We start from the raw sequence: 12,078 nt of genomic DNA on the forward strand, positions 1-12,078 counted from the left end.
TTTTTTTTTTTTTTTTAGTAGAGACGGGGTTTCACCGTGGTCTCGATCTCCTGACCTCGTGATCCACCCACCTCGGCCTCCCAAAGTGCTGGGATTACAAGCGTGAGCCACCGCGCCCAGCCGAGTAATACTCTGTTAAATGGATATTCCACATGTTGTCCAATACTGAGTTAAAGGGTTACTGTTTTTTGTTATCTTTTTCTTTTCGTTAGAGATGAGGTCTTGCTATATTGCCCAGCCTGTTCTCAAACTCCTGGGCTCAAGGGATCCTCCTGCCTCTGCCTCCCGAGTAGCTGGAACTATAGGCGCATGCCACCACCTGCTGCCCCTGGCTGAGGCTATTGCTTTTGAGCGGTTCCACATGTGTGAATTTCCTCTTCTCAGCTACATTTTAAATATTTTTAATGATAAGGATTGTACTTTTATAAATAAATAAATATGTGTTTCTCACTTTTAGAAAGCTCAAGTTATAATTTTCCTAGGGAAGAAAAAAAGGCAAAAACAAAACAAAGCAAAACACACCTCACCAAAGAACTTCCAACAAACCATGCTACTTCCCCTTACACCTGTGTTAGTCCTCCATCACTTGAAGGGTAGAAATGACTAAATGAGCCGGAGACATCCATCCTCAAAACCAGGGCTAAGGGATCAGAGGTGCCAAAGGAGGGGCCACTCGAACTGGGCACCAACAGATGATCTACTTTTCCATGGGAGGGAAGGGAAAGAGGGCTTCCCAGCAGAGGGCAAACGTGCAGAAGGAACAGCCAGGGACGACAGGGTGAGCCGGAGCCCGGTGGGCAGTAGCAGGGAGGGAAATGGAGGCTGGGCCTCCAAAGAAGAGCCTTGAATGTGCCTCTGAGGTGGCTGCTCTGTGCCCAGAGCCTGCAGGGCTGAGGTGTCCCTTGGCACTAACCTTGAACTGGGCTTCCGGTGGCCCGGTGATGATGACCATCCTTTCGCTGACGTCTGGGCCTTCCGCAGGGGCGATCTGTGGTTCACAGGAGAGGAAAACGCTGATGCTTGGCTGCATTCCCCAGCCCCTCTTTCTTGTCTAAGTGGACGGCAAGCATACCAGCAGGAGATTCCGGGTCTTGCTTCTGCCGTTACCCCTGGCTCTGTCTGATGCCATGCTGCCTCCACCGTGGTCTTAGGAAGTCATGACTGTAATGCCCAGTATCAAACTTGGGTTTTTGGCCACCCAGGGACAGTCAGACACAGGCCAGTAGTTACTGCCTGTGTCTGTCCCGAGCACCAGCTGTGACAGGCCTCCTCTCACTGAGTTTTAGGAAATAGCCAGGGAGTCAAAAGCTCTAGGAAGAGGGACGTGTAGGCTCTGCCAACCCACCTAGGGCCCAAAGGGAAGGAAGGACAGGTCCACCAAGGTGTTAAATTGGAGTTGAGCTTGCAGCAAAGGTGTCTCTGGTTCTAATTCTCAGCTCACGGGGGCAGTCAGCTGCAAGTGACAATTGAGTTAGAGTATGTGTGCTCAAGACGGCTTCCTCCACGGCAAATGGGTCATAAGTAAAACAGCAGCAGAGCAGAAATGGAGGCACGTTGGTTCTAGTCCTGGCTCTGCAAATTCCTCCCCTCACTGTGCCTCCATTCCCTCATCTGTGAAACACGGGGGCTGGGCCCAGCAAGCTCCAAATCTCCTTTCACTTTCTTGCCCAGGCTGGAGTGCAGTGGCATGATCTCAGCTCACTACAACCTCTACCTCCTGGGTTCAAGTGTGTCTCCTGCCATAGCCTCCCAAGTAGCTAGGACTACAGGTATCTGCCACCACACCCAGCTAATTTTTGTATTTTTAGTAGAGATGGGGTTTCACCATGTTGGCCAGGCTGGTCTCAAAGTCCTCCAAAGAAGAGCTCAAGTGACCTCAAGTGATCCGCCCACCTTGGCCTTCCAAAGTGCTGGGATTACAGGTGTGAGCCACTGCGCCCAGCCTCCTTCTCTCAGTTTCTGTGAGTTCAGGTTCTCTTGTAACATGATTAAAACCCTGGGCTGAGGAGGCATTTTTGTTAGAGAGATCCTTGTTACGTATTTGTTTCTGCATGCCCTGCTTTATTAAAAAAAACTTCAGCTAAAAATAAATACAAAATTAAAACTTATTAACACAGTGTAGCAAAATTAAATGTCATTAAAAGCAAAATGAGGCCAGGCGCGCAGTGGCTCACACCTGTAATCCAGCACTTTGGGAGGCCGAGATGGACAGATCACCTGGGGTCAGGAGTTCGAGACCAGCCTGGTCAACATGGTGAAACCCCGTCTCTACTAAAAACACAAAAATTAGCCAGGTATGGTGGTGCATGCCTGTAGTCCCAGCTACCTGGGAGGCTGGGGCAGGAGAATCACTTGAACCCAGGAGGCGGAGGTTGCAATGAGCCGAGATCAAACCACTGCACTCCAGCCTGGGCGACAGAGCGAGACTCCGTCTTAAAAAAAAAAAAAAAAAGTAAAATGAGTGCACATCAGGCATTTAGGATCATAAGGATGAGCCAAGACTGAGGTCAGAATACACACATCTCATAAGGTCCTACACACCTGCCCCAGGTTGGCCACAGATGCAGTTCTAAGCTAAGAGCAAATACGAAACAAGAAACATGGTCAATGACAGGGACATCACGTTCTAAGGCAAAACCGAAGTAGGGATTCAAGGGAGGCACCATTCCTGAGACTAGGTCTCGAGAAAGATCTGTTTAGTGAAATGGGATACACCGTTGGTGTCGCATTTGTGTCACCTCTGGACCACTGTGTCACTCAGGCTCCTCCAGGAAGACCTCCACCTCCAGAGGGTTCAATTTGGTTTCCCCTCAGTGTGTGCTATAAGCCAGCTTCCATCCATGAGCCTCAGGATCCAGGGTGGCTGCCCCTGCTTTATTGTGAGTACGCAGCCAAGACATGCTCAGACCCCGTCCCGCTCTGGAAGGAGGGACCCCTTCATGGGATCTGCAAAGAGTTCTCTGGCCGCAACTCCTTGGTGGATGAGGATAAATGTGAGACTCAGGTGACCAACAGCTGAGCTTCTTGGGGGACTTCCTTTGCTGTGGGCAGCCATTTCTTGGCAGGGCCTTGGCCAAAAAACACAGATCTGAGTGTGTCCAGGGGTCTGACACCCTCTGGCAGATCACAGAGCCTGGCCATTGAGACTTCTGGCAGGATCCCTTGACTCTACTTTGAGATCCACACCTGGCATTAAACCTGGTCCTTATCTCTGAGTAAGTAAGAGAGAGCGGATCATGGCTGTGTGGTTCCCAGCTCCTACCACCACCCAAACCGAGAAGGGCGAATGGCTGATTCATGATTCACGCTGACCAAATCGGTTCTGCCATCACCGTCCACTTCGTAGTGACTTGTGGCTGCTTTGCTCAGATTCTGAAAGAAAACTCTGAGGGCTCTACTGCCTGGCATTCGCCAGCCTAGGCCAGAAGTCGGAGGGCTACTTGTGCACTTGTGCAGTTTTGGAATGTCATTCCATGCGCACACTCCCTCTAAAGGGGCAGGAATGAGGACCCCATCTTATGACTGAAGCATATGGGACCCAGAGATAACTGCCAAGATCACAGGGTAAGCAGGGCTGGAGTCAGGATCTGGAATTAGGTGTCACTGGCTGAATGAATTTTGTGCAGCATTTGGAAGCCTGTTCTAGAGGAAAGGCAGGTGACGGGAGCTCAGCTCTCACCTGCAACCAAAGCATCTCTTGGAGTGCATCACCCAGATCTTAGCTCAGCCCACCTCCTCTGGGCACTCTGCTCCCATGGATGAGTGTGAGGTTCTCTCCCTGCCCAGCAGCATCAAATGTGCCCCTCATTGTGGCCCCCAAAGACTGGCAAAGTAGAAACTAGGGGTGGGAGAATCTCTGGCGTTAGTGAGATCATCCATCTTGCTTTAGAGACAGATGTTTTTCAGGGACCTATTGAGACAAAGGGAATCTAGCAAAAACCAGATTGATTTTTTTACTTTTATTTTTTTGAGACAGAGTCTCGCCCTGTCACCAAGGCTGGAGTGCAATGGCATGATCTCAGCTCACTGCAACCTCCGACTCCCAGGTTCAAGTGATTCTGCTGCCTCAGCCTCCCAAGTAGCTGGGATTACAGGCACCTGCCATCATGCATGGCTAACTTTTGTATTTTTGTAGAGATGTGGTTTCACCCTATTGCCCAGGCTGGTCTCCAACTCCTGACCTCAGGTGATCCACCCGCTTCAGCCTCCCAAAGTGCTGGGATTACAGGTATAAGTCACCATGCCCGGCCGATTGATTTTAAAAATTTGGAAATTTCCTTCACAAATTATTTGCCTCCCTGGTTTATGCTATGGAGACAGGCAGGAGCTGGGGAAGTAGAAGGTTGCTGGAGAAGATTGTTGGCCCAGCATAAAAAACACCGTCTGGACCTTCCTAAGCTGTACAGTCCATTCTGTCCTCCTGATGCAGCACTGCTGTCTTTGCCCATCACAGAGGCCAGGAGCACAGTGACACGTCACCACTCAACCTTGCTGGGACCTGGGACCTGGGACTGTGGGATGCAGCCCATGCGACTGATCTCTTATTTTCCTAAAGGCCCCACTGGGAATGATTCTGGCATCACAGCTAGGTTGCTATGGTGGAAAAACACACTGGACCAGAAACAGGATAACCTGGGCAAATCTTGCCTCTCTCATTCTTCAGCTTTGTGGCCTTGGACAAGCCAATGAAAACTCCCTAGGCCCCAGTTCCTCATGGGCAATAGTAAACGAAGAGGTGCTGTAGTGGTGAGCCCCAGGAGGTGCTGGATATCCCAGAAGTCAGCAGACTTTCCACCTCAGAGCCAGCCCTGCCACATGTGTGCCTTGCCCATGTCCCAGCACTCTCTGAGCCTCACTTTTCTCTGCTGAACAAGAGAGGGATTTGATGAGATGGTCCCTTAAATCCCTTTTAGTTGAAATGGTCCTTTCTCCTGCCGGCATCTCAGATTGCAGGACTGAAAGCTGGGCAAGGCCCAAGGGCTGCAGCCAGCCGGGGGGTCTTCCACACCTTACTCAGCCCACCCTCAGGGGTCGGGCCAGCACCTGCCTATCAGTGCCCAGGCCGGGGTCTCACCTGCAGCAGGCCTGCTGGGCACAAGAGCCCCCACACCTCAGGGCTCTCATCCTGTCTGTCCACTCTGCAGATGAGATAAATGAGGCCTGAGAGGGAAAATGATTCACCAAAATGAAACTCTCTGATGGTCTCAGTGCAACCCTTGTTCTGTACTACTCAGAGTATTTTGTTTTTGTTTTTCCTCTAGCACACTTGCTGTGGGAGAAATTCCAGCTCTTCCTGGGGAGAAAGTGTAAGCATTCTTTCTCTCCAAGTCATGAGACTTCTCATTTGGAATTCTGGTTTGTCCCATGGTAGCAAATTATTTTGCGTAACAACAAAAACTCTGTTTCCGAAAATGTTTCATGAGGCTTGGGACGTGCTCAGCATTCTGCCCGTGAGTCAGAGCTGATAGCTGGTCTTGGAGCACGACCAGGGGCAAATAATCCTCCCCTTTCAGCTTCTCTGATGATTCTCCACACTGTGCTCAAGGAGGCAGGATGTGGGCCTGGAGCTGCAGCCACGTCTGCATTCGCAGCCTTTCCATAAGTCAAGGACCGTCCTTCCTGAGCTGTTCTGCTCAGGCTGGGCTGCATATCGGGTTAGACACTCAGCTTTTGTTTATGATTTTATCATTGCTTTTCAAAGAGTTTTTTTATTCACATTATTTTCTCATAGTTCAGGGCCTGTGAAGTGGAGACTCATTAAAGCACCGTACACTGATACCTGCTAAGTTATCACTTCACTGCAGTCCCTTCCCTTAGCTTGGGAAAATCCTCAACCTTTCTTTATCTTCTTGAGGACAACAATGATAAAACAAAAAGGACTGGATTGGGTTGTTTGCTACTATTGTTTTCTAATTCAGTGGTTAGCTGAACAGTAAAGGAATAAGAAAAGGAAAGATGAGAGGGGATGGGAATAGTTATGGGGCAAATGTTCTAGATCACTGTGGGATTCTGTCTCTGCATGGTGTGGCGTTGCCTGGGACTGAGAGGGAACAAGGGACGTGGGGTGAACGGAGGTGGTAGAAAGGGCCACAAGGGCCGTCGGGAGCAGCCTCACCTTGATGGAGGCTCCGGCGAATCTCGCCAGCTGTTTGATGTGTGCCCCCTTCTTCCCGATGATGGCGCCCACAGCCTGGGTTGGGATGAAGAGATTCACAATCTCCTGCTCTGGATACTGGGAGGGCGAGACAAGAAAGAAGACATTATTCCAACTAGGCTTTCTCCTCCAGGCACTCAACAGGTACCAAGCGCCTTACCATGAACCCCATGGTGGGAAGGCCCTGCCACCCAAGGAAATGGCCAGAATGGTGCACGGGATCCTTCTGCGGCCTGTGGCTCTGCAGGTGTGAAGCCTGAGGAAGGGACCTGAGTATAGGCAGCGCTAGTGATAATCAAGGGAACACTCCTCTCAAGCTTCTCAATTTGTTGGATTCCAAAAGCTGTCTGTTCACAGGTTTTCTGTCTTATACAAATGTGATCTCTATCTCTCCTGTGTCTTCGCCCAAGAAATGAAAACAGCTATCAAACATACCTGGCCTGAAGACAGCCCCAAGGCATTCTGTTAGAGGGAATGGAAAGCTGCCCAACACATCTGGTATCCAGGGAAGCATTTTCACAACTAAACCTGCCCTGACCCAGCCGCACGGTGACTGCCCAGGAAGATGGGGTGAACCATCCCTCCTGGGACCCTGAGACAAAAGGCAGAGGCTCTTGGGCAAGGCTGCCAGGGGTCCTTGCAAGTGGGGTCTGTGCAAATGACGTTCCCTCATTTGCTAGACTTTGTTCAAAGATCTTTGGAAACTCTGCTTTTCAGTGCCAACAGCACCTGCTCATCTGGCCTTCTGCTTGCCCGTCTGTAGCAGTTCCTGCGACCTGTGAGGTGTGCGAGCATCCACAGGACCGTGCGACAGGAACGGCCTAGGCCTCTGCAGAACCTCAAGGACGGCTGGGTGCTGGGGAGTTTGGCGTGCTCAGGCTTTGAGGTGTGTCACTCCCAGGACAACCCAGAGCCCCAGGAGACAGGACCTGCACTGTGAATACTCACTGGCCACCAAGGACCAAGCGTGCCCAGCCCCAGGAGAAGGAAAAGTGGCAGATGCGGCTGAACTGAGGGGGGCACTTACAGAGTGATGATGCGGGAACGGGCCAAACTGATGATGGGGGTACAGGCTGGAGAAGTATCCGGAGTGGGTCTGCAGCATGAGAGAAACAGTCAGTGGGTGGGTGCCCTCAGGGACCGTCACTGTCCTCAGGGAGGCAAGATTCCCCACATGCGACACAGGCTCTCCGTGGCATCAGCTGGCTCCACTGTCGTGTCTACTCTGTGTCTCAGATCTCTGCTCCACTTTTCCCACTCAGACCACTGAATGCTTGGCAAGACGTCCCCTGGTTGCAGTAGCTGTCTGGGCTAAATGTTCATCATTTCTAAGCTGAGTCATGCTTGAGGCGTCCTAGGAACATACCATGGGTGCGAACACACACACACATACACCCACTGGCGCTTGCACCCATACACTCTTAACCTGCCCTGGGGTGGAGAGGAGGGGCCAGTGCCTTCCATTTTCTGGAGAATGATGAGTCGTAGATGAAAAAGAACAGTGTGCTGGACAATACCCAAGAGTTATTCAGAACAAGCAAATGTGTTCCTGGGCAGATAGATCAGTCAGCTCCATCAGAGAATTCTAGAAGGAATGGAAAGAATCCTGAGAAGGGAGAAATGTCAAAGGAGACTGAGCTTTGGGAATCTGAAATGGGAGGATCACTTGGGTCCAGGAATTTGAGACTAGCCTGGGTAACATAGAGAGACCCCATCTCTATAAAAAATAAAATAAAAAATTAGCTGGGTGTGGTAGTGTGCACTCTGGTCCCAGTTACTCAGGAGGCTGAGGTGGGAGGATCACTTGAGCCTGGGAATTTGAGGCTGCAGTGAGCTATGATTGCACCACTGCACTGGTGTTGTGCCTGGGTGACAGAGCAAGGCCCTGTCTCCATAAGAAAAAAAGAGAGAGAGACTGAGAGAGGAGAGAAAGAAAATGAATGTGGAGAGAGAGAAGCAGGGAACAAGAGGGCAGATACGGACAGAAAAAAAGTACAGCTATTAAGAAAATAGAAATTTAAAAAGTAGCCGCTTTTATTTTATTTATTTTTGAGACGGCATTTCACTCTTCTGCCCAGGCTGGAGTGAAGTGGCGCAAGCTCGGCTCACTGCAACCTCCGCCCCCCCAGGTTCAAGCGATTCTCCTGCCTGAGCCTCCCAAGTAGCTGGGATTACAGGCACCCCCCACCACGCCTGGTTAATTTTTTGTATTTTTAGTAGAGATGGGGTTTCACCATGTTGGCCAGGCTGGTCTCGTACTCCTGACCTCAGGTGATCTACCCGCCTCAGCCTCCCAAAGTGCTAGGATTCTAAGCGTGAGCCACTGCACCCTGCCAAGGAGCTGCTTTTTACTGAATAGGTACTGTGTACTAGATACTAACATAGATATTTTGTGTCTATTCATAAACTCTTTCAATCCTCACAACAGTCCTATGAGAGGGAACTATGTCTGATTTGATAATTTTTTTTTTTTTTGAGATGGCGTTTCACTCTTGTTGACTAGGCTGGAGTGCAGTGGCGCGATCTCAGCTCACTGCATCCTCCACCTCCTGGGTTCACGCGATTCTCCTGCCTCAGCCTCCCAAATAGCTGGGATTACAGGCATGTGCCACCAAGCTCAGCTAATTTTGTATCGTTAGTAGAGACAGGGTTTCACCATGTTGGTCAGGCTGGTCTTGAACTCCTGACCTCAAGTGATCCACCCGCCTCAGCCTCCCTTTAAAGTGCTGAGCTTATAGGTGTGAACCACCGCGCCCGGTCTCATATATTCTTATAGGCAGAACGCTGACCTGAGTCAGCAGAATCGTTAGCTGTGCTTTACACAAGGCTGGGTCAACACTGACATCACTGTTCCAGGAAAGGAAGTGAACAGCTCTGGGTACCATGGAACCAATTCCTGCAGGCCCACCCTGCAAGCTAGTCCTCCAGGAAGACGATTCCAACGGTGGTCAGACGTGGCCGAGGCTTGGAGTCTGGTGACCCAGCTTTCATTTGAGGATCCCTGAGCAAATCTCACAGTGACGGGCAATGCCCTCCATCCCCTGAATCTCCTGAAGGTTAGGATTTTGCCTTATGACCCATTAGGGACAAAATGAAACCGTTGCCCTTTTTGAGCTTGGAGCGAGAAGGCAGAGATGTGAACAACTTGAGGAGCTGCTCCAGGGGTGCTGTAGGTTACCAGCCACGCCTGCTGGCCACAGAGCTCCACTTAACACAGCTGTGGTGCGAGCCTTGCTTTGACTTGGAAAGGGGCTGCAGCAGCCCCGCGTGCCCACAAGAGGGCGCTACGAGATCAGCAGTCTCTTGGCAAGCTCAAGTTTTATAGAAAGGTGAGTAGAGAAGCAGTTTCTCTCTCTTGGCTCTGCTTCTTTCTAAGGACCCCCTGGAAAGAACATCAGCTCCAGAGCTTTCTCTGCAGGTCCGTGTCCTGGGCCATGAAGAGCTGGGGGAGAATTCATGCAACTCTTCTGCACAAAACTCTAGTCTGGGAAAAGAGCACTTCAGCTCTCCTCCCACCTGACGAATCGTTCCTTCAGGTCTCATGGCAGAAATAATTCCTTTGAACTATGATTTGCCATTTCCTTACACAACTCATGTGAGGCCGGGAATAGACAAGCCACAGTGTGGCTCCTATTCTGGGTTCAAATACTTCTCACATAAATACTATCAAATTTAGACTTCCTAGGAACTCAGGGTAAGAGATTTTTAAAATTAGCTGTCAAAGGATAAAAAGGACAAATTCTCTTTTATTCATGAGTAACAGCTGGAAAATTGTCACAGGGAAAGAATCTTGAACTCTGCAATCAGGAGCTTGTTTCTAGTGGAGGCTCTGCCATTAGCCCCTGTGTATAGAAGTTAGTTTTTGGAGTCAGAAGATCCGAGTCTCTGAATCACTACAAGTTGGAAAAAATTATTTAACCTTTCTGAGCCTTATCCACAAACAGACTCAAATAATATCTAGTTCTTATAGTATTGTTGTGAGGGTTTGTTCATTCATTCATTCAAAAGGTGTCTGAGGCTGGGCACGGTGGCTCAATCCTACATGCCTGTAGTCCTAGCACTTTGGGAGGCTGAGGCAGGTGGATTATTTGAGGTCAGCAGTTCAAGACCAGCCTGTCCAACATGGCGAAACCCCATCGCTAGTAAAAATATAAAGATTAGCTGGGTGTGGTGGTGGGCACCTGTAATTCCAGCTATTCAGGAGGCTGAGGTGGGAGAATCGCTTGAACCCGGGAGACAAGATTCAGTGAGCTGAGATCATGCCACTGCACTCCAGCCTGGGTGACAGAACAAGACTGTCTCAAAACAAAACAAAACAAAACAAAACAACAAGAACGAAACAAAAAAAAATAAAAGGCATCTGAGCACCTACTCTGTGGGAGGCACTGACCCGGGTCCCGGGTGCTGGGGACACAGTTATTAAGACAGTAAAGGTCACTGACAGCATGGAGCTTGCGTTCTACTGGGGACGCAGGCACAAAAGAGAACTTCAAGTACTGTGAAAGAAATGAACAGGAACAGGCAAGGAGCAGGTGTGGAGGCGAGTGGTCTGGAAAGACTGCTGAAGTCAAGACCCAGGGAGGAGACAGAGCCCCAGACAAGGCACTGGGAGGCAGCATTCTAAGCAGGGTTCTAGGAGGTCCAGAGCTAGAAAAGGGGTTGGCCTGTTTGGAAAACAGAAAGGAGGGCAGTATGGTGGATGCGAATAAGGGTTAGCAGGATGTGGCGGGGGAGGCAGCACCAGTGGGCTGCAGATTTGACCCTAAGCCTGACAGATGCCCTTGACGGGTGCTATATGGTATTCAATGAGGTCACAGGAATGAAAGATCACTGGGCATTGGATGAGCTACATTAATTAGTGATAAATAAGTGCTTATGTATAATGAAATGTCTGGCCAGACATGGTGGCTCACGCCTGTAATCCCAGCAGTTTGGAAGGCCGAAGTAGGCAGATCACTTGAGGTCAGGAGTTCAAGACCAGCCTGGCCAACATGGTGAAACCCCACTTCTACCCAAAATACAAAAATTAGCCAGGCATAGTGGTGCACATCTATAGTTCCAGCTACTTGGGAGGCTGAGGCAGGGGAACCGCTTGAAGTGACCGAGATCTGCCATGGCATCCACCTGGTGACAGATGAAACTCTCTCAAAAAAAAAAAAAATGTCTCATCAGACATACTTTTTTCCTTCCACATATATATATATTTTAAACGGATAGTGCAGTGGCATGATCTTGGCCCACTGCAAACTCTACCTCCGGGTTCAAGCGATTCTCCTGCCTCAGCCTCCTGAGAAGCTGGGATTACAGGTACCCACCACCACACCTAGCTAATTTTTATATTTTTAGTAGACACAGGGTTTCACCATGTTGGTCAGGCTGGTCTCGAACTCCTGACCTCAGGTGATCCTCCCACCACGGCCTCCCAAAGTGCTGGGATTACAGGCGTAAGCCACTGCAGCTGGCTAATTTTTTTGCATTTTTAGTAGAGACAGGGTTTCACCATGTTGGTCAGGCTAGTCTTGAACTCCTGACTTCAAATGATCCATCTGCCTCGGCCTCCCAAAGTTCTGGGATTACAGGAGTGAGCCACCACATCCGGCCCATTCCAATACTTTCTGTTAGGTGATGTCTACAGCCTCAAATGGAAGGGGGCTTTCAAATCTTGCTTATTTATAATGGTCAGAAAAAGTAACTTGGCAGTAACTCAAATAACTATTTTAATGGGAAAGCAGGTTGTAGTCATCTGACATCTGGTTCAAGGCCCCAAGGGATAGGGAGGTTGGTAGGGAACCCTGACCCCAATGTGGCCATTAGACTCACTGTCCCAGTTGAAGAGTCCCACCTATTTTATGAGGAAGAAGCTACTTTATTTTTGAGTGTTTCAAAATCATTTTGGCAGTGGGGAGGGGGAAAGGAGGTGTGGT

General features: G+C 49.8%; 1 protein-coding gene across 4 annotated transcripts in view; it reads right to left on the minus strand.

The window, feature by feature from the left end:
• The window catches only part of IGF2BP2 (insulin like growth factor 2 mRNA binding protein 2), a 184,793-nt gene that overhangs the window by 8,352 nt on the left and 164,363 nt on the right, over nucleotides 1-12,078 (minus strand). For all 4 annotated transcript variants that reach the window (XR_004251168.2, XR_004251167.2, XM_058426924.1 and 1 more), the window contains 3 exons: nucleotides 7,182-7,250; nucleotides 6,116-6,232; nucleotides 914-988 (listed from right to left, as the gene is read on the minus strand). Coding sequence is in view for 2 of the 4 variants with exons in the window: in XM_058426924.1 (XP_058282907.1) it covers nucleotides 914-988; nucleotides 6,116-6,232; nucleotides 7,182-7,250 (261 nt within the window). In the remaining 2 variants the exon portion in view is untranslated. The remainder of the gene's footprint in view (nucleotides 1-913; nucleotides 989-6,115; nucleotides 6,233-7,181; nucleotides 7,251-12,078) is intronic.

This window comes from Hylobates moloch, unplaced genomic scaffold (assembly GCF_009828535.3).
Source record: "Hylobates moloch isolate HMO894 unplaced genomic scaffold, HMol_V3 SCAFFOLD_13, whole genome shotgun sequence".
In the NCBI taxonomy this organism is placed as follows: Eukaryota; Metazoa; Chordata; class Mammalia; order Primates; family Hylobatidae; genus Hylobates; species Hylobates moloch.